Consider the following 26,008-nt stretch of genomic DNA (forward strand, 5'->3'; position numbering starts at 1 on the left):
TCCTCATCTGTAAAATAGGCATAAAGTTGACTCCATGAAGTTGTTGAGATGGGTCAGGGACATGATGAATGTAGAGTCTTGAGCACAAGGAATGAATGAATGGAATTTCCTTGCCTTCCATCTCTCCTTGGGATCAACTGTATCCTTTTGAAGATTTAAAGTGACCTCACACCACAGAGCCACATGCATAGGCTCCAACAAGGATCAGAATGTGTTAGTTTCAAAGGAAGAGTATGTTACCAATTCAGTCTCCTCTTCCAGCCTTGATTCAGAATAGCCTCGTTTATCCTTCTTTTCCTGCTCCTTGTCAGTGAGGCTAGCTGTCCAAGGAGATACCTGTAGTTCTGGCCCTAGCGATGCCGGGTAGTTGAGCCATCATTAATGCCCACAGCACCAGGCAGGAGTGCACGCAGCTAACTCTACAACAGTTGTCATGTTGTACAGATGGAATGTGTCAGAGCATATCCAGAATATACAGCAACCAAGTAACACTTTTCTGTTTTCCTGTGATGTTGTGCCTTTGACATGGAGCAGGCCACATGAAACCCTGGGATCTGTGCCCATCAGGAAGCTTCCCCTGAAAGAGGGTGACTTGGTTTACTCTATCACACAGCAGGATCCCCAGGGAACCAAAGAACGCCACTGCACACAGAGACAGACACATCCTAAGGCCAAACAGCTGGGAGAATAAGTTTTTGATGAAGACCATTGTATTTCATGCTTTTGAACAATTTGGGCACTGTTGTCACTCTTCCCACCCACTGGCAACTGTCCCCAAATAAAAGAAACCTTCCAACATGCCCCAGTCCAAGAGGCTCACATTTATTTACTTAACAGGTGGACTTTGGGCATGTTGTTAATCAAGGCACGTTCAGAGTCAAGGATCACTGAGCTGTGATTGGGAGCACTTGATGTGTCCATAGCCAGTCATGGGTAGGTGACGTCATCATTTCTCTCACCCAGGTCAGGAATCTCAATGAGCTAATCTGCATAGTTTCTCTGGATCACAGTCAGCAACCACGACAGTAAAAATAATAGGTGATCATTATCGAGGGCTTTCCATGTTCTAAGTGCTTTTTTATTTAATCCTCACCCACACTGTATGAAGTAAGGAATATTTCTATCCCATTCTTCATATGAGGACACTGAGGCACAAGACCCTGCCCAAGGTCACACAACATGGAAGAGGTAGAGATAAGGTTTGAAGTCAGGCTGGCTGGCTCCGAGGCCCCCACTCTGACACTCTACATCCTGGCGGAACAGGTGTAAACTCTTAGGAGCCCAGCCTTATCCATCCCACTCCCTGCTGCACTCTGGCACCTAGCACAGTGCCCAGAACGCGATAGTTGCTAAGACAGAACAATACACTGGTTTCCCCAAAGATCACTACGTGCCCAACAAAGCTCTATGATGAAGGGGTTTCAGAGTCCCTGTTGTTCCTAACACCACAGCCTCCCACTTCCGGTCCTGATCCACCACCCAGACAGTGCCAGTTCCACCCAAGAATTAAATCTGTTACATAACCACATGGCAGACGTGGGGGTGAATGGAGAAGCCACCTGAGGATGGCATTTGGCCACTCTTAGTCTCCCAAGGAGATAAATGGTCTGAGAGAGAGAACTTTTCATCTCCCTAACTGCCTCCCTTGGTATGAAAACTTTCCTTCATCTCCTCTCCTTGGCGCTTTCTATATTTTATTTTACTTTGGCCCTGCACATTATTTGAAGTTACTATAGCAACGTGTCACCAGCTGGTACCGCGTAGTAATGTTGGCATTTAGGTAGCAAGCTCCCAAAGTTAGCTGCTTCCCTCCTGTGAGCTCATCCCTCCCACAATCTCAGGTGAGTGGGGGACGCATCCGCACCAACCAGACCCCTCTGCCCCTTGGTTGCTTGGTTTTCAAGGCAGGGCAAACCGAGAGCCTCTTCCTGGTCCTCTCAGCATTGCAGGGGGCTTGACTCTGTGTGTGTGTGTGTGTGTGTGTGTGTGTGTGTGTGTGTGTGTGTGTGTAAGTGTGTTTGCCTTAGGGATGGTTAAATAGATATGTTTAAGTTGAGTGACGTGCACCCAACTCTTGGCCTTATCAATCTGAGAGTATGATGATGGTGGCTTTTTTAATGCAAAGGAGCCAAATGATTTGGGGAGGGCTTCTCTTCTGATCCTAATCACCTAGTATCCCCGCTAATTAATATTAATCACTTGACACTGGGTTTCTCTTTTCTCTCTTGCCATCACAAAGTGAAGAGACCCTGGCTGTTTTCCTTTGGAGCTTCAGTGCTCTCCCAGGTGTGCGAGACCTCTCTCCATACTGATGGGCTGAATTAATTAAGAGGATTGATTGTCGCGGATCGCTGAAGAGTGTTCTATGTGGCAAATAAGCCCTGCCACTCAAGGCATTAAGTAGCCCCTCATCAGCCAAGTGTCTGCGATGATTGCACTTATTTTTACACGTTTGACCTAGTTTCAAGCCGTGTCTCTTCATGCTGTGATTCATTAGCTACATTTTCAACGGCCCCAAACGAACGGAGCTGAGGTGACTCTGCCTGGTTTGTAACCAGCGTCTCGGATACAGTTTCTCTCTGGGATTTAAGATGCAGATCCCCCTGGTATTTATTCTGTTTTTAAGAAGCAATTTCCCATCTAGGCACCTGGTATGCTGCTTGGCTATGGACGAGTGGCTGCCTCCTGCTTTGGTAGTAAATATATGTCACCTACACGGTTTCTGCTGGGGATGGCAAGAGGGGGATTTTCAACAGCCCGGACTGCAGGGCATCCCTCCACCCTGCTGCCCCCATGCAGCACTCAGGCTTTTCCATGCTGCCGACAGGACTGGGAGATCTGGCTCCTACGCTATAAAGTTTGAGCAATGTCAGTGAGAGGAGTGTCTGAGTGGATAGTGCATCACACTCCCTCCCTCCTCTCTATCTTTCTAAACATTTAAAATATGGTGGATATGGAAGTAAGGTCTCAAACTCATAGAAAGGGAAGGGGGCAGGAAGCAAAGAGCTGGATTGCCATGTTGAGGATATTACTAAAAAAAGGATAAACGTCAGAAAGACATAATGTTATTCCATCATTCTATCGTTATGTGACAAAGAGGGTTTTTTTTTGTTGTTGTTGTTGTTGTTTTTGCTTTGTTATTTAATATACATGACAGAAAGGAGCCTTTTCTGAATACGAAACTGCGGCTGTCATCTCATGCCATTTCACTAATCAATCGGTCACATTGGTGTGATTTCTGACCGATTTGGTGCTAAGGTGGGCTAGACACCAGGGCAGGAAAAGAAGGGGTGCTTGCAGACAGATGTAAAACACTGTCCTTTTTCATTAACAGCCAAATGCAGGTAACTTGGCCAAACTTCAGTCACATTGCTCTACAAATCCTGCTGTAAGGTACTGAGCTGTATTTTTCTATGTGGTAGTTAGAAGGAAGAAATGAACAAGCTGGTAAAAGTAATTTTTATTGACTGGTGGACTCTGACACACTGAGCAGGTCCTTATAAAAAATAGTGGTTTCTTTCATAAAATGGTCACTGTCTCTAGATGGGGACCAGGACCCTTTCCCCTTTTATTATTATTATTTTTTAAATGAAGCATGGAAGTTTCTCTAAACAAGGCTTAAGACAATGCAGTCTTTTCAAGGTAATTCCAAGCAACTTGAGCTCTGAGGTTTGTTTTTTGCTTCCCCCCCCCCACTTCAAATTCAAATCAAGCCATTGGAAATAACAAGCACTCCGTATCTATGCATTTGGGGCAGCCTGCAGTTCTGACAACGGAAGATTTTCCAACACACCCACATACACACACACACACACACACACACACACACACACACACACAAGCTCATAATCCCAGGACTCATTTAAGCCAAAGAGTTAAAAGTAAACTATTGTTCAAGAAGCGATAGCATTTTCTCTTAGAGGATCACGGATCACAAAAAATAAAACCTACCCAAATCTCTTACCTTGAAACAGTAGAATTACCTGCAGAGATGTCCTCTCTTTCCTTGTAAAAAGAACCAGGCTTTGGCCAGCAGCAGAATTACTCCAAAAGAAGGAATAATGGGTCCTTCATGTTGTAATTTTCACTGTTTATATGCAAGAAGTGTAGTGGGGCTGCTCACGTAGGAATAAATAAAAAGCCGAACAAACTGCTCAGCAGCTACCATGTGAAAAGAAAAGACCTCTAGTGGTCACAGGCTGAATTCTTTGAGGAAAGGAGAGAAGAGATGGAGGGAGTAGAGGAAACACACGTGTGTGTGAGTGCGTGCGCACACACACACACACACACACACGCATGCACACTCTCCTCTCAAACTCCAAGATTTCTCTTTTCTGCCATCCAGCCTGGCCAGAGGGAAACACGATGAGAAAGCTTCTTTCTTGGTTTAAGTGGGACCTGGTTAACAGCAATGGTGGTGTTCTGTCTGGTTTGAAAAGAACTGATCATTTCATAAACTCACCACCACCCCCTGGGGGTCTGAGCAGGAGAGGCTTTACCTCCCTGGGTGACCATGACCATTCACCCCAGTGGAAGCCTCCAGGTCCCCATCAACATAGCATCCTCGCTGCTGCTCCTGGAAGTCCCAGTTTTGTGCTTTCTGCCAGCTTTGCATGTGCTTTCTCAACATTTATGGCACATGAGCGGGCTGGTGGTCACGGGCAGGCAGGGCTGGCTTGCTGAGTGTATGACCTGACCTGGTGCTCAGAATGGGACCTGGGGCTGTTTTGAAATTCTGAATAATTTTTAACAAGGACTCTTCATTTTCATTTTGTTCTGAGCCCCACAAATTATACAGCTGGTCTTGCTGACTGGGGAAAGCATGTTATTCCTAACATCTTAATTGGGAAAAAACAAAAACAAAAACCTTTAGAAGCAAAAGAGATTCCTGATCTCTGGGAGTTACTTTTGGGAATGTGAACTTGAGGAACGTTCAGTTACCCAAAAGACTTCTTGTGGAAGAACACAGAAGGAACTTCATATTTATCAGAAAATCAAGTATCTCCAGGATCTTGATACAGGCTAGATCTCCTGACACCGGGGCCCTGGCCTTTTCCCAAAGTACAAGCAGCTGGAGAAGTGATCTGGCTCTATTTTCTATACCTGGAGCTCCCACTACAGTCCTAGCAACATAATAGGTGTTCAGGGAATGCTTTTTGAAGATTGAACCCATAAATGAGCCAAAGGTACCATTTCCTCATAGGGAAGTTTCATTTGCTGATCCAGTAAGGGGAGATTCTCCATCCTTGAGAGGCTTTTGATACTTGCCTGAGATGGCTGGGGTATTTTCCAGTCTGAAGTCAAGAAAATGGGGAAGATCAATGTCATGGTGCTCTCTCCTCTATTTCATGGCATTTTTTTTTTTTTTTAATTTCCTACAGAGTCACTTCGTGGCATGTATGACAGCAATCTTAAACCAGATGGGTGACCAGCATTATTCCTTCTACATTGAGACCTTCCAGACCAGCTCTGAACTTGTGGTGAGTCAGCATGATGTTGGGGTGGGGGCAGTGTAGGGGAGGCATTACACTCTTGGCTCTTAAGACTGTAGGAAAAGAAGGTGTCCCAGTGGACCTTATGTATGTGTGTTCCTATGTTTACAAACATGTTCATGTGATTCCCTAGTTCTATTTTCCAGTTAGGCTTGTATATACCACTTCTGAAACATGTCTTCAGTCCCTGTCAGAGATGAAACTTAAATGTCTAGTCTAAATATGCTTCAACAAATGTTTGTTGATGAATCATGGACATTTTGGGGCTTAAGAGCATGAGTGATAAAAATCACACAGTCTAGGATTTGCATCCAGGATTTGTCACTGGAAAGCTATGTGATCATGGGCAAGTTATCTCTCGTAAGCCTCAGTTGCCCCATCTGTAGAGTGGGGATAAATTATTTATGTCAGGGTATGGGGAAGGGGTTAATGAGAGCACAGTAGCTCTCACATATTAAGTGGCCAGTATTAGGTAGCTATTTCTACATTATGATCACAAATACATGGAGGAAGTTGGCCTCTGAGCCCCCTTGCTCTTCTAGCCTCTGAGGAATCATTTGTACAGAACAGTCCACACATGGTCTGTGGCCTGTAGGTTCATAGCTCTGTAGCAGATGACTTATAATCATAAAGCCCAGCCCATGCTGATTGGGGGTATAGGAGTTCCTTTGCCCTCAACACAGTCACCTCTGTCATGTCTTCTTACTACTGCTAGATTCAGGAATTCTGCTGCTGGGGCTCACTTTCAACTCTCCGTGGAGTGGCTCAGGGAACTAAAATTGGACCAATCTCAGAGAGTGGCCCATAAAAGGGAATTTTTAGGAAGCCAACATCCTTCTCTTTCAGCCATTCAGCAGAAAGATGGTCTCTTCAGTGGATCAGCATTGGCAAGAAATGTAACCTTTTTCTGCATACACAAAATATAAAACAAAAGGAAAGCCAAATAACCCAGGATTTTTCCCCAAGTTCTCTATGTCATGGAGCATGGAAATAGAAAAATCAGATTCCTAATTTTTGATCCTCAGTGGAAGGAAAGGTGAGAAGAAATGTGGAAAAAGAAATTCTTACTTATTAAACATATATACTTTGTTTCATAATTGTCACAACAGTATGACCTAGGGATAAGTAGACACATTTTACAGGTCTACCATCTGCTTGCTCAAGGTCACATAGCAAGTATGTGGCCGAGTGGGGTTTGAATTTCTCTCTTAACCCTTAGAGCATGTTATGCTTCTCATTCAGAAGCTAGGTGTTCCATCTATAAACTGGAGGCCTTCTCTGTTACCACAGGAAGGGAAGGAGCCCGTGATGGTATCTGCGTTACCGCATATCAAGGATGAATAACAATACTCACCATTGTCTGACCTGGGACTAAATGAGCACTTATAGTGGGCCAGGCTCTGTGCTGAGCACCTTTTAGCCAGTGCTCGTAATCTTCATAGAAACTCTTTGAATTAAATGTTATCCCCATTCTGCTGATGTGGAAACTGGGACTTAAAGCATTGAGGTAATTTTCCTGAGAGGCAAAGACTGCTGAAAAGGAACCAGTCTCATTTCCAGAATTTTGTAATTTAGCTTAAAGTAGTGATTTTCAAATTATATTCCTCCCATCCTCATCCTCACTATGTTTTACCATAAACACACACACACACACACACCCAACCATAGTTATTCTACTTTTATCTATTTTATATATTTGGTTCTGGGTAGTATTTTCCTTGGGCAAAGAATTATACTGTTATAATAATTTGAAAACCACTAGCTTAAGAAAAGAGCTCTGAATGGGTTTCCTATGGATTTCAACATTTCCCAAGAGTAGATACAGCATGACTTGGCTTCTTCCAGCTCAGGAAGGTCCGCATGCCAGGTCTCCTGGTCTTGGCTGTCTGGATTTGTCTTGAATTTGTGTTCTCCAAAGATGGAGCACAAGCTTGGCCTGCTGCAGTCTGGGGTGTGTTGAGGTCCACTCTCAACCTCTTGAATGAGAGGAAGAGAGTCCCTGTTGTGTTTCCTCTAATCGCCCATGGATATGTCTGTTATATATGAACTAGCTGTGTTTACAGTCCTGCTAACTAGGTGTTCATGGTAATAACTGTTTGCTACATGACCTGAGATGCCTTCACAAAGTGTAGTGTGCTTCCTTCTTAAATACCTATTTGAGAAGATGATTATAAAATTATGACATCAATAAATACATTTACTTCTTTCCTCTCAGAGACAGAATTACTAGTGCTTTGTTTTGAGAGTGCTTTCAGATCCCATAGTCACATTCCATTTGTATTTGTGAAACAATCTCCTGGTAACCAACGTAAAGCTTCCATTTAAAAATCCACGGCTATTGGTTCCGTTGGATTTACTTAACGAATGCCTTTTCCCTTTCTGCTCCTCTAAAAATAATAAAGAAAAAATTTAAACAGCCAGCAAGATCTGGGTCCTTCCAGTCAGGTTCTACGAAATGAGATGATAGGTGTGTTTTGCTTTACAATTTCAGGACTTCTTGATGGAGACATTCATCATGTTCAAGGACCTCATTGGGAAAAATGTGTATCCTGGAGACTGGATGGCCATGAGTATGGTTCAGAACAGGTGAGTGGCCACTTGTTCCTAACAGCTGCGTCACCCCAGCAATCACTTTAAAGAGCACTCATGGAGACAAGGTGGGGTCTTTCTACTTTTAAACCCTAGGGAACTCCACACTAATCCTGAATCTTCTTTTTTTTTTTTTTTTTTTTTTTAATATTTCAGTCCTCATGACTTTGTATATACTGACCTGGCTACCTCCCACCTTCTCCATTCTTCAAATACCAGTTAGAATAACATACTTTGTGGGGTGCCTAGGTGGCTCAGTGGGTTGCTTCTGACTCTTGGTTTCGATGCAAATCATGATCTCAGGGTAGTAAGATCGAGCCCCACATCAGGCTCCCTGCTCAGTAGGGAGTCTGCTTGGGATTCTCTCTCTCCATTTGCCCCCTAAAATAAATAAATAAATCTTAAAAAAAAAAAAAAAACCTTTGTGAAGTTTTCCCTAAACTCTTGAGATTGTAGGTCAGCCTTATTAAAATTACAGTATTTTAACATTTATTCAAAATGACATAATATATTTTTGTGGCATATAGTAAAACAGGTTTAGGAAGCATGGAATTAAGCAGGTTTGAATAGATTTCTGTTCTGCAGGACTTCTTAGAGCCTTTAACATGCTGATGGGATTCTGTCAATGGAGGATGTGGGATATAGAATTTCACAAATGTATTTGCTAGTGGAATAATTTGGTATGTACATATGTATGTTTCTGCGTGTATATATAATATATATTAATATCTCACAGGATACCAATGTAACCCAAGTATAATTCAGATCCCACATAACCAAGCATAACATTAGGTAAAAGTAATTACAAGCAGTTTCAGTCTTTAATGCTTTCTCTCAAATCATATCATCCTATCAAAATGAAATTCAAATTATAACACTCAGAAGTATTTAATGATATTCCCTTTCTTCATTTCTCTGGCTCTCAGTATCGCTCACTGTCCCATGCTTTATCCACATTTCTCTTACAATCTTATTCTCAATTCCTATTGACGGTCCCATGGTGTAGTGGTTAGCACATCTGCCTTACTCAATTCCTATTGACAAACTCCTTTAAAACTGGGTCTTCTTGGCCCCTCCCTCCTTTTCTTCCCTCTCTCACTTCCCTTTGGCTTCATATATTTTTAATCCTCCCCATGAAAGGCTCTTCACTTTACACTAGCAAGAAGTTTTGTCTCTCTCTACCTATTGCTCTTGTTCTATATCCCAAAAACCTAGAACGGCTGACAAATGTAAATATCCCTAGAAGTTGGAAGAAGAAGAGAAGTTGAAGAGGCAGAAGCAGAGGTCTTCTTAGTGGCAGGCAAAGAGCAAAGACTATCAACATTTATGTATTAACGATTTTGTCATTGGATACAGTCTGAGAATTTCTGTCTCATCATGTATACCTATGAACTGACTCCAGTCCCAGGTGGCCTCCATCTCTTACCCTTCTGTCCTCTGAAAAGCTGTTCTTCCACTAACTGGATGCCTAAGTGCCTAGCCATGTGATTCCATAGACTCAGTGCTCTTGGGGCCACCTTTAGGGGCTGGAGAAAGGGAGAAGGATTTTGTCAAGGCAGAAGGAAATTTCTGGCTGTGCAACAGAACTTCTGATGAGAGGAGAACAATCAGCCCAGAAGCAAAATGTCAGAATTCTCAATTTGGGCATCATACAGATCCCATCACATCACACAGATGAGAGTCCAACTTTTGCAATGATTAAATGATTAAAGTGTTGGTGGGAATTAAGCCCAAGCCACATGACAGATCAGAGGCAGGTCCCTTCCTATGCCCGTGTCAGGGCTAGTTTCCAGACCTGCACCCTGTACTAGGACCCTGCACTCTAAAGGGCTCCATGTTTGCTTTAACATCCTCTTTTTGCCATCTTGAAATTCTTAGTAATTTTTGAATGAGACATTCATATTTTCATTGTGCACTGAGCTCAACAAATTATGTAGCTGATAATACCTTATATCAATGTTCAGTCATCTTGTGTTACAGTAGTAACCGGCTCCTAAACTGTATGTGAATCCTTCTACTGTTTGCCAGCTGGCCAATAATGTCTTCAGGTTTTGCCAAAATACATGAAGCACCCATGTGAGTCATCTTCAACTCACCCTGTGCTTTAGATACATTCAACTGTTCACTGTTACCGTTTCATTCTTCTATGACTTTGCATAAACTGTTGCTCTCCTCCCTTCTAGACCAAACTCACAATCCTTCAAATTCTTCAACCTGTAATCTCTACTTTGTCAATGCTTCTAGAACTCTCTCAGGGTAGGAGAATGTGCTTTCTTCTCTGTATTTCCATGCATGCCAATATTATGGCACTTATTCCACTGTGCTATAATTATTTCTTCACATGACTATTTCTGCCACTACAGAATGGGCTTCTTAAAGGCAAGCACTATGTCCAATTTATCTCTGGGTCTCCAGTTCCTAACACAGAGCCTGACATTCATAAATACATATAATGAATTCTGTGTATCCAATAGCTACTTACTATTTAGAATTTTTAAAGAAATCTAGTTCAAATCTGCCCAAGTAAAAAGAGAGTTTATTAGCTCAGATTTATGGCTTCAGGCATGGATGTATCTAGGTGTTCAAACAGTGTTGTAAGGAATCTGTATCTCTATCTTTACTCTTTTCTCTGCTGATTTCATTCCCAGGCTGCTGCTCTCTTTGTGGTAGGGAGAATGGGCTCTAGAAATTCCAGAGATATGTCTTAAATTAGTAAGCCCAAGAGAAAGAAAAAGGTAGAACAAGTGTCCCCAGGCTAATCTTCAAAGCTCTGGCTTAGGCTACATGCCCATTTATAAATTTCTGTGGCTAGGAAAGTGAAATTTGCTATTTCATCAGGCTTGGGTCACATGACTCACTTTGCAACTGAGAGGCAATAGTTCCTTCTATCCAAATCACAAAGCCTGGGAGCAAAGGGGGATGTAGGCGGAGTAGTTATCCAAAGAAAAAGTCTAGGAGTTATTACCAAAAGAAGAATTGGATAGGCAAATAAATGCACAAACATCTATCACTTATACAAAGTCAGGAGGATGGGAGCCCTGATCAGGCCAGCAATTTTTTCTGAGCTGCCTACAGTAATCTTGGAGGAAGCATGTAGAAGAGTTTGGAGGAATGTCTCGTCCTGAAATCCAAGCTAGCTATGGACTTTGGTCTTTTTTGGAAGGATGGGCCCCCAGAGATGATATAATAATCCTTGGTTTGTTTATACTTAGAAAATTACAACATAATTTTCTAAAGGCTCTAAGAAACTGGAATTGTCTCCTCAATAGAAATATTTGCATCCCCTAAAGGCTCAGCTAAGTACTTAAGTCTCTACATTAAAAAAAAAAAAAAAAAAAGTTAGATTCAGAAATACAGCTGGGTTTCAGACTTCTTCCGCCATTTCTCTTTCTTGGGAAGTCATTTAATCTCCTGGACTCTCAATTTCCTAATCTGTAAAATGGGGATTAATTATAATGTCCATTTCATGGTATTTTGGGGGGAGGATAAAATGAGTTACTCCTTAGCATAGTGCTGGTACCTCAGAAAACTCACTGAATAGATGCATTGCCATCTCTGGGTGTAGACAACAAACTTAGCCTTAGACTAGAGAAGGATGTACCTAATGTCAAGCAGAAAAATTATTGTTGTTCTCCTTTAAGGGCATATAGATTAGTTAGTAGATGTCCTTCATCTTTAGTCCACAGTAGAGTGCTTGAAATTTTCTCACTTTTTTACATTTGCTGTGATGTTGTGATAGCTAACACGTATTAGGCACCTAGATCTACTGTTGCTGTGAATCCCTTACATGTGTTAGCTTATTTAATCTTTACAACGCCATGAAATAAACTATTACAATCCACATTTGACATATGAGGGAACTGAGGCACAGGATAGATAAGCAGCTCCCAAAATGTGGCTTTGCTAGTAAGAAGCCATGCAATCAGAGTCCAGGTTCTTGAGCTCTGCTGCTGCATCCTATAAAAGAGTGAGCCTCCTATTATGAAATGCATTGTACTGATGTGCCCACTGCATATTTAGTGGCTCAGAAAACTGAAAGAGGCCCAACGAGTTAACTTACCTGGATCACAAGGCTAGTCAGTGAAAGATTTCAGTGTAAGTTGGACAAGCAGAATAGGCAGCATGGTTTAGCCCAGGCCAGTGTTCTCCAGAACATTTCTACTTCTTATGCTGTTAGTATGTTCTTTACAATTTCCTTCCTTCCTTATTATTTCCATACTATTATAACTTACCTGTTTTTATAAGTTTCCTATTATCACTTATGATTTATGTGTGTGTGTGTGTGTGTGTGTGTGTATTAGTCATACATAATTTATTTTTCTGCTTGTTGGAGGGAATGGAGTTTTCTAGAGTAGAATGTCTTAACTTATGTACACAGACATAGTGACATGTCTATTGCAAGAAATGCCTTCTGTTAGAACATTTTTTTTTCCATTTTGGTAAGATACAGCTTTCAGTAAGATCTGATTTATAGGATATGATAAATTTTTAAATGATGAAGTTCTTTATAATGTAGTAAACTAACAAAATTATACCTAGGAACCTCTTTTCTCCCCTTCCATCTGCACCTTGATCTGGAAATCCAACATTTTGAGTGGGCTTGAGGATTTGTACACATCCCTAAAGCATCTCAAAAAGGAATCAACCCACACATATTTATTGAGTGTCCTGGTTAGGCAGCGGTCTAGGGAGTGGGCCTTTCCCTTGGTCTCAGAGGGCAGAGGGCTTATGGTCTAGTTGGTGAGATGTAACTATGCCATGGAAATGTGGCCAAATTGCTACAGTCACTGCAGTGAGTTCACAGCACAAAAGATACCCAGAGGAGGTAGGATTTATGACTGCCAGGGTCCATATCCTGCTTCCACCATTTAATAGCTGACCTTGGGTGAAGTTCTGTGATTATTATGACTTAATTTTTCTTCCTATGAAATGCGCCTAATAATAGTACCTATCACAACTATGAGGACCTAAATGAAATGAAATAATATATACAAAGTAGTTGGAACAATGCTTAGCACAGAACGAGCATTTTATAAATGTTAGCTCTCATTGTCCTTGTCACATTCCTGTGGTTTGGGAATACCCAAAATATTTCACAGAACAGGCAAATCTGGGCTGGACCTTATCTACCTTTATCGGTGTCCTATTTCGACGTCTAACATCATCTCAAGCACATGCCAGGCACACAGTAGGGTCACAGAAGTCAATGGTCAGAAGCTGAGTAGGGTAGCACCCAGCCATGGTATGGTGGCTCCATCGGGAGGCTGACAAAGCACTGATACCCGCTTCCCCTTCCCCCTACCTGCATTAATTTGTAGGGCCTACTCCTTTTCGTGGGCCTCCCCCAGACGGAGGCCCCTCCGTGGGCTTTTTAGCCAGCACAGCACAACTAATCCTGATGTTCAGCAGGATTCCAGATTCCAAGAGCCTACTGCATCCCTTGCCAGAATCCCAGATTCCATGCAAGGCATTGGGGGCTCTGGAAGCAAGCCATTCCTTGATGCTGAGCCAGAAGTTGTTGCTTCCCTCTAACCTCTTGGTGCATGGAGCTTTTGTGTGTTGTGGGGAAAGCAGCTTAAAAGGCTCTGGGAGGATGGATTTCTCACTGCCTCTGGGGGATCAGAACTCTCTTCTCCAGCTCTTTTACTTCCATCGTCAAGTTTGGACCAGTAGAATCAACAACATCCTATGAACCACAGGGAGAAGGGTAATGGGGTTCAAAGAGGCCCTCTCCCTCCCTTGGGCATTCTCACCAGAAAGGGCATGTCCTTTTATTCCCATCCTACAACATGTGGGTGTGGGGTTGGTTGTCACATTGGAATGGTTTCAGCCTGGAATCCTGCCGCCTTGGAGCTTACCAGGTGGCCAGGCTATTAACAACAACCACAACAACAAGAACAATGGACATTTATCGAGGACTTCTATGTGCTGAAGCACTGGGCCACCAGCTTTGTACCCTACATCTTATTTAATCTTCACATGGCTCATTTCCCAGAAGAGGCCTTTGTCAAGATTCCCCGAGGTCAAGCAGCCAGCTCCAGACCACAGCATGGAAGAGGGCCAGAGTGGGGGTCTGACCTGGGGCAGGCTTGCTTAAGCACCTGCAGGAGTCTGCATAATAGTGGCAAAACCCATAGGACCTACTTCTTAGCGGTGTTGTGAAAGTTGGTTGAGGAAAGGCATGTAGAACATGTAGCATATGACCTGGTACATAGTCCTATCTTCTTAAATTGTAGCTATCATCGTTACTCCCCTACTCCACCTTCAAGGATCTTTCTGCCAGTTTTTTCCTACTGAACAGCAGCTGACTTCTCTCACATGTGGCTTCTGCTTCCTCTCAGGGTCATCTATTCATGGCTTCTCCTCAGGCTGTGGGTTCCTGCCTTCTCCCTAGTTGTCCTGCTTTAGGAATGATACAGAGGATTTGATTTAACTGCTCTCCAGACCTGGGCACCCCCACTGGGGACCCATAAGTTCACCCATGGGTCACTGGCCACCCAGGGAATACTGCCCAAGTCGAGCGTTGGCTCTGTGCTTAGGTGACTATGAACAGAGCAACAAGATGATGGGATGACGTGTGAAGGGACTGTGTGCAAAACTGTGGGCACGAGTAGAAGCATGCCCAGCACCAAAAGACTGCAGGTGGCTGTCATGGGAGCCAGTATATCCTTCTGGCTAATTGCAAAGGCTTTAGAGAAAGACAGCTCTGACATTGGGCCTAGACTGTGCTGTTTATTAGCTGTGTGAATGTGGGGACATCGTTTTGTTTTCCCAATATTCAGTTTCTTCTTCTGTTAAATGGGTATAACAATAGCACCTAGTTTGGTTTGTAGAATTACGTGGAAGAATGTCTGTGCAGTCCTTAGCACAGGGTACACAAATAGCTCTATCTCTGTCATTGCATTTATTAGTAAGGTGAGCTCAGAGCTCAATTACAGAGGTCTTCTTCTGGACAGAATAGCAGAATGGTTAAATACTTATACTGTGAAGGCAGCATACTTTTGTTTAAATCCTGATTTCATTTATTCTGGCTGGGTTATTGGGAAAGTTATCTAAACTCATATCTCTAAAATAGAAACAGTATTCAATTCAGAGAGTTAATGTGAGAACTAAAAAAGAAAGAACAGAAAGAATCTATGCAAAGTACTTAGCAGAGTGCCCATCACTGGTTAACTGTGGCTCTGATTATTATTGATTTTACAGATCCTACTAAGCATCACAAATGAGATGCAGGAAGTGCCAGGTTGAGATTTGGTCCTGAACTTTGTTTTCAACAATTCAAGTTCATTGTTGAGAGTAACAGAAAGTTGAGTATGTTTTCATTCCAATTCACGTCACCATATTAGTGCTTAGGCTTTAAGTACAGCTATTTTTTAAAAAAAGAAGACAAAAGACATATTTTTCCAAACCCACACATGAGAAACTAAAGTTAAGTAATATTATGATTCATGATTCCCAGTGAGTGGCTATGGAAGAATCCAGAGAGAGGGAAGAACCTTGATTCACTCTCCCTGGTCAATTCCTGGTTATTCAACTGGCCTTTGAGAACTGGAGACAGGTTTAGACTGACAATCAAAATAATGACTATTACTGAAACTACCGATAGCTTTGTTGCTTCTGGGAATTTGTAAAACCCCTCATTTTGGGATCACATTAGAGATTCCAAGATGCTTATAACATAAAATGACAGCCACTCAATGCATTTCCATCTGGGGAATGATACTAATCTTCAAGGGGGAAATACAGATATTTTTCAAAGGCATATTAGCAAATGCCAGAAGAGCAAAGCCAATGAAATCTCACTTTTTGACATCCTGACAGGGGGAGGATTCTGTGGGACTTTCATTTTTTTTTTTGCCTTTAGTGGCCCTGCCTACCTCAGAACCGGTTGCTGCTGCAACTGCCCATTTCATTGTTTGTCCCTGACTTCAGAAGAAGGGTGAAGTAACCCAAAGGCCTGGAGCAGCCACAGCTGCTGTGTTCCTGTTGTAATGGTTGTGTCAGGCTGCCCTGTGCTTCGCACCTAACCACGTCCTTGCCACTAAAGTCTGCAGCGTCCCTGGAATAGGGGTTACACTGCTGGTATTTCACAGGCAAAGAAACAGAGATGTCAAAGTGACATGAACATGTCCCAGATCCACACAGCTTGGAAGTGGCAAAGGCAGAGTCCCCATCTAACTGTGTGTGTATGTGTGTGTGGATGTGTGGGTGTATGAATCTTGTGATCCTGATACCAGGACGTGCTGTCTTCTTTGGTCAACAAACATTCAAGTGCCTAGTGAATACCTACCCCACGCTCTTCACAAGTAACGCCCAACGTAGCACATGTTCGAGGTGCCCTGCCCATGCTCTTGGCCCACCCAGAATATACATGCAGCTTTGGTGGACATTTACCACATATCCCAAGCCTCCTACTTCTTTCACTCCCTGGACTTTCTCTGGCTGCAAGAGAGAGCTCAGTCCACCTATAGGGCACAGTAGAGGACCTCCACAGGAGCAACTTTCAACTAGTGAGAGGCTGACATTAGTAAAGAAATAGTCCACATTCTGCATCCCTGGGAGGGGACAGATATGTTCTAGACAGTCTCTCAGTCGTTCCCAAGCAGAACTGAGCTCCAGTCATTACCTGAAGCAATAACCTTCTAATCAACACTTCCTTTGCTAGCTACCTATTGCATCTCAGGTAGGCCAAATGGGCATTTTCCCTGGATCAGCTGCTCAATGGATAAGGAGTTATTAATTATTCACTGTTCATCAAAAATTATAGACAGCAGTACAGGTAAGATCTGGCCACTGTCCTCGAAGTTTTTACAAACATACCCACACCCTAGAGATGGGGTCACAGGTAGGCACGTGGCAGTTTGGAGGTGACGGCAGAAATCCAGGGGAGAAATGATGGTGGCTTCGTTGAGGTCAATGACAATGGGGTGTTGAGAAGTAGTCAAATTCTGTGTGTATTTTGAAAATAATGCTAAGAGGTTTTGCTGACAAGCCAGGTGTAGGATACGAGAGAAAGAGAAAAATCAAGGATGCTACCACCAATTCTCTCTCCCTGAGCAACTGGAAGAACAAATTTATTGTTAACACAGATGAGAAGACTACAGAAAAATGGAAGACGAAAGGTAATAGGAGTTAAGATTTTGACCTTACGTTTGAGATGCCTATTTGTCATCCACATGAAGGTATGGAGTAGAGAGCTGGAATGGGAGCTGGAAGTTCGGGGGAGAGGCCAGGGAGGAAGATATAAAATTGGGAGCCAAAGGCATGTAAGTTAGGGAGTAGATGAGATCATGGAAGAAAGTACAGTCTAGCGGAGGAGAGAGGCATTATTGAGTCACCAAATAAATCTTCTCAGACCATGATGAATTCTGGGGAAGGAAATTGCAATGACTGTCCTTTGGGGGACACAAGGATGCAGTAGACCCTATCCTAAAAAGATTAAAAGGAGAGAAGCATTTTATACATTATATAGGAGAAACACAGCTATGTACTGGACCACCAGAAAAAGCACGGGATAACAGTGAGAAATGAGTTCTAGAAAGAGCAGGGTCTAATCGTGAAGGGCATTGACTGTCGAGAAGAAGAGTTTGGATTTATCCTGTGGGCAGTGGGTGTCACCAAAATCGGTGATTGACATGACTGGAGCTGTCCATTGGTCAAGGTATTCTTGACATTGAAGAGGCAGGAGATGGGAGGCTAAAAGAACAGTCCGTAGGGTTTGGTAGAAGGAAGGGGAGGTAGAGATGGATGGGAAGACATTTAAAGAGAAACACAATTTGACAACAGGTATCAAAATGTTAAATGGGTATCAGATGAGTACTATCACTTCAAGAAGAAGACTGGAAAAGAGGTGTGTATCAGAGGGGCAAGGTGTACAGAAGAGAGTGATTACTGTAACACTGTCTATAAAAGCTGAGCATAAAGGATCATCACTGAAAGACTGGTTAAATAAACTGTGATCCACCCATAGAACGGTACGCTCTTTGGTGATTAAAAGGCATGATGTATATCTGCATTCATTGGCATGAAAGGAGCACACAATTTATTGCCGAGTAAAAAAGACAGGCTGTGAAACAGCATTTGCCGTTTACCCCTATTTATCAAGATGATATATTTCAAATACCATTCATGCACATACATCTAGGGAGACCTTTGAACATAATGTGCATCAGAATCTCGGTGATGGTTTTCTGTAGATGATAAGGTTCGACGATGTGTTGTTTGTTTGCTTGTTCGTGCAGGAGGCAATTTCTGTCTTTCTGGATAGCATAAATTTTCTGCCATAAGCTTGTAATAGTTTAAACAGAAGACATTTTCTAAGGAAGTCAGACAGACAGTTCTCAAGTTCTTGCAGGGCAAACATGGCCCCAGGTCCACAGTGTGAGCCGGTGGGTCCGCTGACCTCTTCTTTGGGTCTTTGAGCCCTCTATGCGGGAACTTCATTCTGGAGGATGGATGGGGAGGGATGCCTGGGGTAGCATACTCAGATGGCCTGGTGACCTGCTCCTCTCTTCCAGGGTCTTCCTGAGAGCTATCAACAAGTTCGCAGAAACCATGAACCAGAAGTTCCTGGAACACACGAACTTCGAGTTCCAGGTGAGTGTGATGCGCCCAGGGTGTGCTTGGAGCGTCCTGGCAAGGGGCTGTAGCATCTTGGGCTGATTGCTCCATCAGATGCATCTCAAAGCACATGTAAGGTACGCCAGTGTCTCTGGAGGCTTCCATAGAGGGGCAGTGTGGGCGAGGAGGGAACCAGGCCCTTGATTGAAACTCAGGGTTTAGAACCAGGCCCTTGATTAAACAAACAGTCATTAACTGTGCAGCTTATGCAAATGTGACTGTATAATGTATCTTGTGCTAAAGAGGAGATTTGCATTCATCCATTGTCGGCGTGGGTACCACCTTTCAGAAATGTATCACATTCTTTTACTTTACTGTTCACTGGAGCCCAGCAAAATAGGCACTCACAGACACTGAAAAATAAAGCTTACTAATATATTTCCAGGATTTTGTGATTCCTCCAGAAATCACTTTTAGGACTCAGACAAGAGCTGGGGCCTCTGAGATTCGGGGGCCTCAAAGCACGTCACTGGGGCAGAGTGACACAACTGTTCAAGGCCCAGGCAGGAAGAACCAATTCCTCAAAGCCTTGTGGAAAAGTCCATATCGCCACCTCTGGCTGCTGATAATGAAAGAGAAGGCTCCTGAGAGGGGATTCCTCCTCTGGGGAAAACCCTGACCCCCAGGATCTCTTGCAGTGCCAGCTTAGGAAGTTGCCAGTGAACAGGGGCAGAGGTATTTTCTGCCTGCTCGTCTAGGCTGTTTGATTCCAAGCTGGGCTTTGGCCTATGACTAGCTGAGCAACTTCGGACAGGGCCTAGACTGTGTCCAAGCCTCAGTTGACTCATCTGTAAAATGCTCACAATACCTACTCTTCCTATTTCAAGATTTTATTTATTTATTTATTTGACAGAGAGAGATCACAAGTAGGCAGAGAGGCAGGCAGAGAGGGAAGGAAGCAGACTCCCCGCTAAGCAGAGAGCCTGATGTGGGGCTCGATCCCAGGACCCTGGGATCATGACCTGAGCTGAAGTTAGAGGCTTAACCCACTGAGCCACCCAGGTGCCCCTACTCTTTCTATTTCGTAGGGGTTTTATAGAACTGGCATGTGTCAAGGGGCTTGCTGGGAGAATTCTCTGTAAGGTCCCACCAGTTTTCATTCATACACTTCCTCCTGAAGGAGACTCTGTGCTCTGTGCCTGACACATAGTAGGTCTCCCTGGGAGGATGATCCCTGGGCTGAGGCCTATGAGACCCACCGTGCTGGAGAGCACAGCCTAGAAGTATTTAATAAACATTATCTTTGAGTAAGATTCTCTTGTACTATCTTGCATTCAAATCAGGCAACTGCACTGTCATGATGACAGTGATACAAAGAGTAGCTGCCTTTTTCTGACGACTTATATGTGCAGATCTCATAAGAAGCATCCCCAGGCATTTTCTTTCCCAGCCCTGACAGCCACACTGCAAGTTAGGTACTACTACTAGCACTATTTCCTCCTGGAAGGATGCGGGGATGGAGACTCCAAGGTGATGAGCAGATAGCCTGATGGTGCAGAAAGTGACACAGCATGTCAGTGTGGAGTTGCGACCAGAGCACAGCGGTGGCTGACATCACAGTCACGGATCACCACCGCCACGTGCTTGGTAGGGGGTCACCCCCGCACCGGGTTCACAGAGAGGTTCTGGCTGAGAGTTATGAATCTCTGACGTGGAAACAAAACATCACACTTCAGCTGTTTGAAACCGAAGTGTTTGATCCCCTTCCAAATGTGGACCAGATGCCTGCAGGCTTCAGGTACGAGTGTGTTCCGGGAAGCTAATAAAGTCGTTGCTTTTTTGAAGGGGCCTCTTGGAGTACCACACCTAGAGGCCAGCAGTGAGGCAGTGTTCAGGCCATAAAACTGATGGCTGGTTTGCCCATCTCTTTCCGAGGGTAGTGGCGATTACAGCCTCAGGCCTGCTTTCCCGACTCTGGCTGTCCTCCAGTGTCTTAGGGGGTACTTTCTAAGAGAAGTGCAGCTTCCGTCCTTCATGCCATTCTTTTAGGTTTTATCCTGTTTTCCTGAAAGAAAATCTGCATCTGGGCAATGCCCAGAGAAGTGGGGGTTTCATACATAGAAGGTTTGAGCTTATGAGCTGTGTGACTTTAGGCAAGTTACTTTACTTCTCTGTGTCTCAGTCTCTTCAACATCAAATTAAAATACTAATTGCAGCTACCTCGTTGGGTTTTTGAGAGGATTAAGTGAACTAATTCATGTCAAGCACTTAGAACAGTCCCAGGAACATGGTAGCAATTTAATAAAATGTTAGCTCATTATAATAATTGCTATCATCTTGATGAAAATGATGATGATGGTCCTAAAATACATCAGGTCTGGAAACTCATATGTCAGTCCTTGGTAAACAGGACAGTAGGAAGGCATCTTTCCAGTCATCACACATTGCCTAGGGTTGTCATACCCACAGGATTTTATAAAACAGGAAAATGGGGGCGCCTGGGTGGCTCAGTGGGTTGGGCCGCTGCCTTCGGCTCAGGTCATGATCCCAGGTCCTGGGTTCGAGCCCCACATCGGGCTTTCTGCTCAGCAGGGAGCCTGCTTCCTCCTCTCTCTCTGCCTGCCTCTCTGCTTACTTGTGATTTCTCTCTGTCAAATAAATAAATAAAATCTTTAAAAAAAAAAATAAAAAAAAAATAAAACAGGAAAATGGCCAATATTACAAAATGAAATAAGTCTCTTCTGCTAATGAGACCTCCATAGATATTTGCTGAAAAGTACTCAAGAACAGGATCATTTTTCAGCCTTATCTCTGTTCCTCTACCTTCTCCTCACCCCATGTGAGAATGGATTTGTTCTCTGAACCCTGCCTGGAACATGCCTTGTTTCCTTCTTATGGTTTCATTAATTATGCATTTAATATCAGCAGGAAGAGCATCCATCACTAAGCTGCTGGCCTTGGCAGCCACTGTCCAGAGGAGGGGCAGGTGCAATGAGATTATCCCTAATATCTTTTCTGGAACTGTGGTTTTATGATACAAAGGACAAGAAGCAAGAAGCTCTGTGGGTGCCACTCTGCAGGTGACAAGACCTGGGAATTACAGAAATGATGTTTTCTGCCCAGGGCTAAAATAATTTGCATTCCCAATCCCTATTCAGGATGCTGGGCCTTGGCATTCACGTCCCTTTGCTGGTCAGGGAAGACCAAGAGAAGATTTCAAAGGCAACTCAGCAAGGATTTCTGTTTAGAGAGCAATTCTCATAGGTGCAGACTATTGGAACACACTATGAGGAACTCAGAAGCAAAGCAGAACACTGCCCTGCCCTCAAGGATCTTAGAGTTGTGCTAGTAGGCTATGAATCCATCTTCTAGCATCCAAGCTTTCCAAGGTGACTAACCTGGATTAGACATCTACTTAGGGCATAACCTGGTTGGGTTGGGATACACCCATTTTACCAGTGAATAAACAGAGCTTCAGAGAAGTGGTCAACTCTTCTGTTAAAGGTCATCTAGCCAAAAGCAGGAGTTGCTGGAATTCTGTTCCCGTCCTGTCCGCAAAGCCCAGGCCCTTTCCACTCTTCTGCCCTCTCTTTTAAAGACAGAGTGCCTTTCAAATCTAGGAGACAGCTCTTTTTAGCTCCAGAAACACTGTCTGCCCTAGTTAGCTCCTGCTGGCCCTGGGATAGAGAGCTCTGCAATGATTGGCTGTGGGATTAGATTCTCCATACTGGGTACTCTGATTGGCCAGGAATCCATGGTTATACTTCAGATGTGCTCTTTGGCTCCAGGAAGATTGCTTCTGTCTTAAGCAGCTGTCTGATTACTACTAAGAACATTCTCTCGACTTGGGAAGCTGTAATTCGCTCTGCATTTGGTAATTCCAGCCTTGGCCTTGAGGCATTTCTGGATCAGCTTCTGGGCATCGGGCTACCTTGGGATAATTTTTGAACCTGTACTGGAGATCCTGTGAAATGAAAAGGATATTCCAGGATATTCCCAGCTATTAAGAGAATATTGAAGACAGAATTGGTCTCTATAGTAGGAAACATAACTTGTAATGGCAAAAAAAGGTGGGAGAGGGAGCACGTACCATGGAGGCCACCCATCAAAGAAGCCCACAGCACCCCCCAGGGAGGATCAAGGTGGGACCACTTTACCACACAGAAAGATGGTCACATGCTTGGGGACAGCTTCTTTGGCCATAGTTCAAGGGCCCCAGACAACCACTGACCTGATGTCCCTAACCCAAATCCATGATTGGAAACTTTCACTCCCAAAATCGGTCGTCTCCTTAGAATGCCCATGGCAGCTATGGCTTTACTGCTCAGAGGGCGCACTGGTGCATTTCAGCAATACTGTGCTTTATATATATATTTTTTAATGGAATTATGGTAAATAATAATTTGCAGCCATTGTGAAAGAATCTTATAGGATCAAAAATCCTTGAGTGTCTGTTGTAAGGACTGTGAAACATCAGACAACCTAGCAGAAACCTTGACCAACAACCAAGGCTAAAAAGGAAACTGAGAAAGGAAAGAAAAGCAATTTTTTCAGAAAAGCAGAATGGTTAAGAATACAAGTTCTAGAGAGAGATGCACTTGGATTCAAATACCAACCTTGCCATTTTGTAGCTGTGTCACCTTGGGCAATTTATTTAACTTCTCGGGCCACAGTGTCCTGATCTCTAAAATGGGAGAATAATACTATAAACATCATAGTGTCTGGGGAGAAGTTAACAAGAATACAGAGAGAATGCTGGGCTCCTTAATGAATTCATTCAGCATTCATGTGAGCATATGCTGGGTTAGACGCAACACTAAATACCGGATATACAGCAGTGAATAAAAAGAAGGGATTCTTGTCTGCAAGTTGCTTATGTCCATTAGCAGAGACATTAGTTCAGCTTAAAACATGCCATAAATCCTGCAAACAGGGTGTAATGAAGGTGAATGGGTAGATCTGCTTTAATCAGGGCAGAAGCTGGAGAGGCTTCCCTGGGAGGTGATTTTTTGGAAGGCAGCTAGGCTTACCACTAGACCACCAATGCCCACTTAGGAAGTGAGTGTTTACCTGGAACGCAAGATGAAGTAGGAGTTTTCTCAGCAGTGATTTCCTTATTTGGTCCCTCTAACTACCTCCTTTTACGTACTATTAGCCTCATTTTTCCAGTTGAGGAAACAGAGACTCAGAGAGGTAAGGCAACTTGCCCGTGATCATGGAGCTGATAATTGGAATGAAATCCTGGAAGGCAACCTTACAGTGTCTGTTCAACAACAAAGAACAACAAAATCTGCATAGGGCACATATCTAAACCCTTCCAGCTCTAGGAATGTATACTATTTTATAGTCTCTCATGCATAAAGATGTATAAACAAACATGTTGAATTCAGCCCTGATGCTAAAGGAAAAAAAAGTTGGAGTCAATCTAAATGCCTATAAACAGGGAATTGGTTAAAATTAATATATATCCTTATAGCAGAATACCATGCAGCAATAAAAGGCAGTGAAGTAGATCTCTAGAAGCTAATACGGACACATCTGCAAGATGTATTTGTGAGAGAAAAAAGCAAACTACAGCAGACTATTGAGCTGTCTATCCATGTTTGTTTATACATAAAAATTTTTTGGAAAGAATATTCAAAAAAATTTTTTTTTCTTCTGAGGAATTAGACTAAGGTCCAAGATAGGATGGAAAATAAGTTTTTTAATCATTTAATCTTTTCTACCATTTACCTTTTTTGACCATACATGTGTTGAATTTTTAATTTATTGAGAGTTAATTGCAAGTAACTAAATTCTAGTTACACCCACTAGCAGTATGACTTCGGGTGGTCATTTGTCTGGATTTCACTGTTTAACATCTATGCAATGAGGTAGTTGGACCAAATGACCCTTAAATTTATTCCAGTTCCAACTTTCTGTTGTCTTATTAGTTCAAAATACTAAATTCCAAAGTAGAAGTCACCTCACCTCTTCCCCCAGCAAAAAAGGACCTTATGTGTTTGGCTCAAGCTCCCATGGCTTCCCCAAGCCAGCTGAACTGGGCACTTAGTAGAAATGTCACCAGGCAGCTTGGGGCAGGGAGGAAAGAAAAACCTGGACCTTTTGTAACAACTGGAGAATTTCTCTAACAATAGGGTGATCAATAAATAATTTTTTTTCTAGACCCTAGCTACAGTCAAGCCATTTAAGCCATTGTGCTGAATGTGGCATTAGGGATACAGGTAAGTGGCAGAAAAGACCCTTGCTTGTGGAGCTTACAGTCGGAAACACAGGGCATTCAAATAATCTACAATCAGCACTACAGACAATGCCACCGTTCTACTTACTGGGCACTTGGCATGTGCCACACCTGTGGTGAACCACTTCATGCTTATATTATTTTTCCCAGACCCTCCAGCAATCCATGATGGTAGTTGCCATTATTTTCTCCATCTTACAGGTAAGGAAAATGGGGCTTAGAAAAGTCAAATAAGTCTCCAATTCTCCTACTAGCAAGAGAGACCTGGTATCACATCCTGGTCTGTGGGACATGGATGCTTGTGCTTCTAGCCACAGGGTGCTACTGTCATGGCAAGTGAGTGGAGCACAAGGGAAGGTGGAGGACAGTGGGCCCACGTCTGTGGTTGCACATCTAGGAGCTACTCAGCTTCGGAAGTCTTGAGGTGACCTGTCATGCCTTGTCATCTGGGAAGGCTTCAGGAAGGAACAGAACTTGAACTTGAACTTGAACTTGAACAGAACAGAACTTGAACTGGGCTTTATGAGGAATAGAACTTAGGTGCAGTAAGGGAGCTAAGCCAAGGAGGCCAAGATGCTCATATTATATCTATGGAGTCTGAGCAGACCAGGCCCCCTGGAAGAGGCAGTTTGTTGAGGGAGAAAACACTGGAAATTTAATGAGGCCTGACAAGCCATGTTAGTGCCTTTTGTCCTGGTACTTTGGGAACAAGAGTCAAGGAAGGTTCAGAGGAGAGGTATCATGAGTGCCCAGAAGTGTCTGGCTGTGGCCACTGCTCACCTCTCAGGGCTTTGTACAAAGCTACTCATCATGACAACGTCCCCTCAGTTTCAGTATGGGTCCCACATTACTCCACGGGGCAAAACTAGACAGATGCTGTGGGTGAGATACTTAGGGGTACCACTTCTGATCTACTAAAAAAAAGAAGCATGGGATCTATGATCTCATGACCTGCAAACCTGCAAAGATCTTCAAGGGGGGAGGACAAAGGAAAATCGGTTCCACTCCCATTGGAAATGTACCTCCACACAAAAATTTATATGTGGAAATTAACAGATGCATTATTCATAAGAGCCAAAAGGCAGAAACAACACAAATGTCAATCAATGGATGAATGGGTAAATAA

The 26,008-nt window shown here is 43.3% G+C and overlaps 2 protein-coding genes across 2 annotated transcripts in view; one reads left to right on the forward strand and one right to left on the reverse strand.

The window, feature by feature from the left end:
- INSYN2B (inhibitory synaptic factor family member 2B) overlaps nucleotides 1–4,153 on the reverse strand; it is a 115,671-nt gene extending 111,518 nt beyond the window's left edge. The window contains exon 1 of the mRNA XM_047729409.1: nucleotides 3,965–4,153. The gene's annotated coding sequence lies outside the window, so the exon portion shown is untranslated. The remainder of the gene's footprint in view (nucleotides 1–3,964) is intronic.
- Nucleotides 1–26,008, forward strand: part of DOCK2 (dedicator of cytokinesis 2) — a 411,678-nt gene that overhangs the window by 312,388 nt on the left and 73,282 nt on the right. The window contains exons 28-30 of the mRNA XM_047729407.1: nucleotides 5,382–5,480; nucleotides 7,984–8,078; nucleotides 18,599–18,677. Coding sequence (XP_047585363.1) covers nucleotides 5,382–5,480; nucleotides 7,984–8,078; nucleotides 18,599–18,677 — 273 coding nt within the window. The remainder of the gene's footprint in view (nucleotides 1–5,381; nucleotides 5,481–7,983; nucleotides 8,079–18,598; nucleotides 18,678–26,008) is intronic.

Source organism: Lutra lutra, chromosome 5 (genome assembly GCF_902655055.1).
Source record: "Lutra lutra chromosome 5, mLutLut1.2, whole genome shotgun sequence".
Taxonomy (NCBI): domain Eukaryota; kingdom Metazoa; phylum Chordata; class Mammalia; order Carnivora; family Mustelidae; genus Lutra; species Lutra lutra.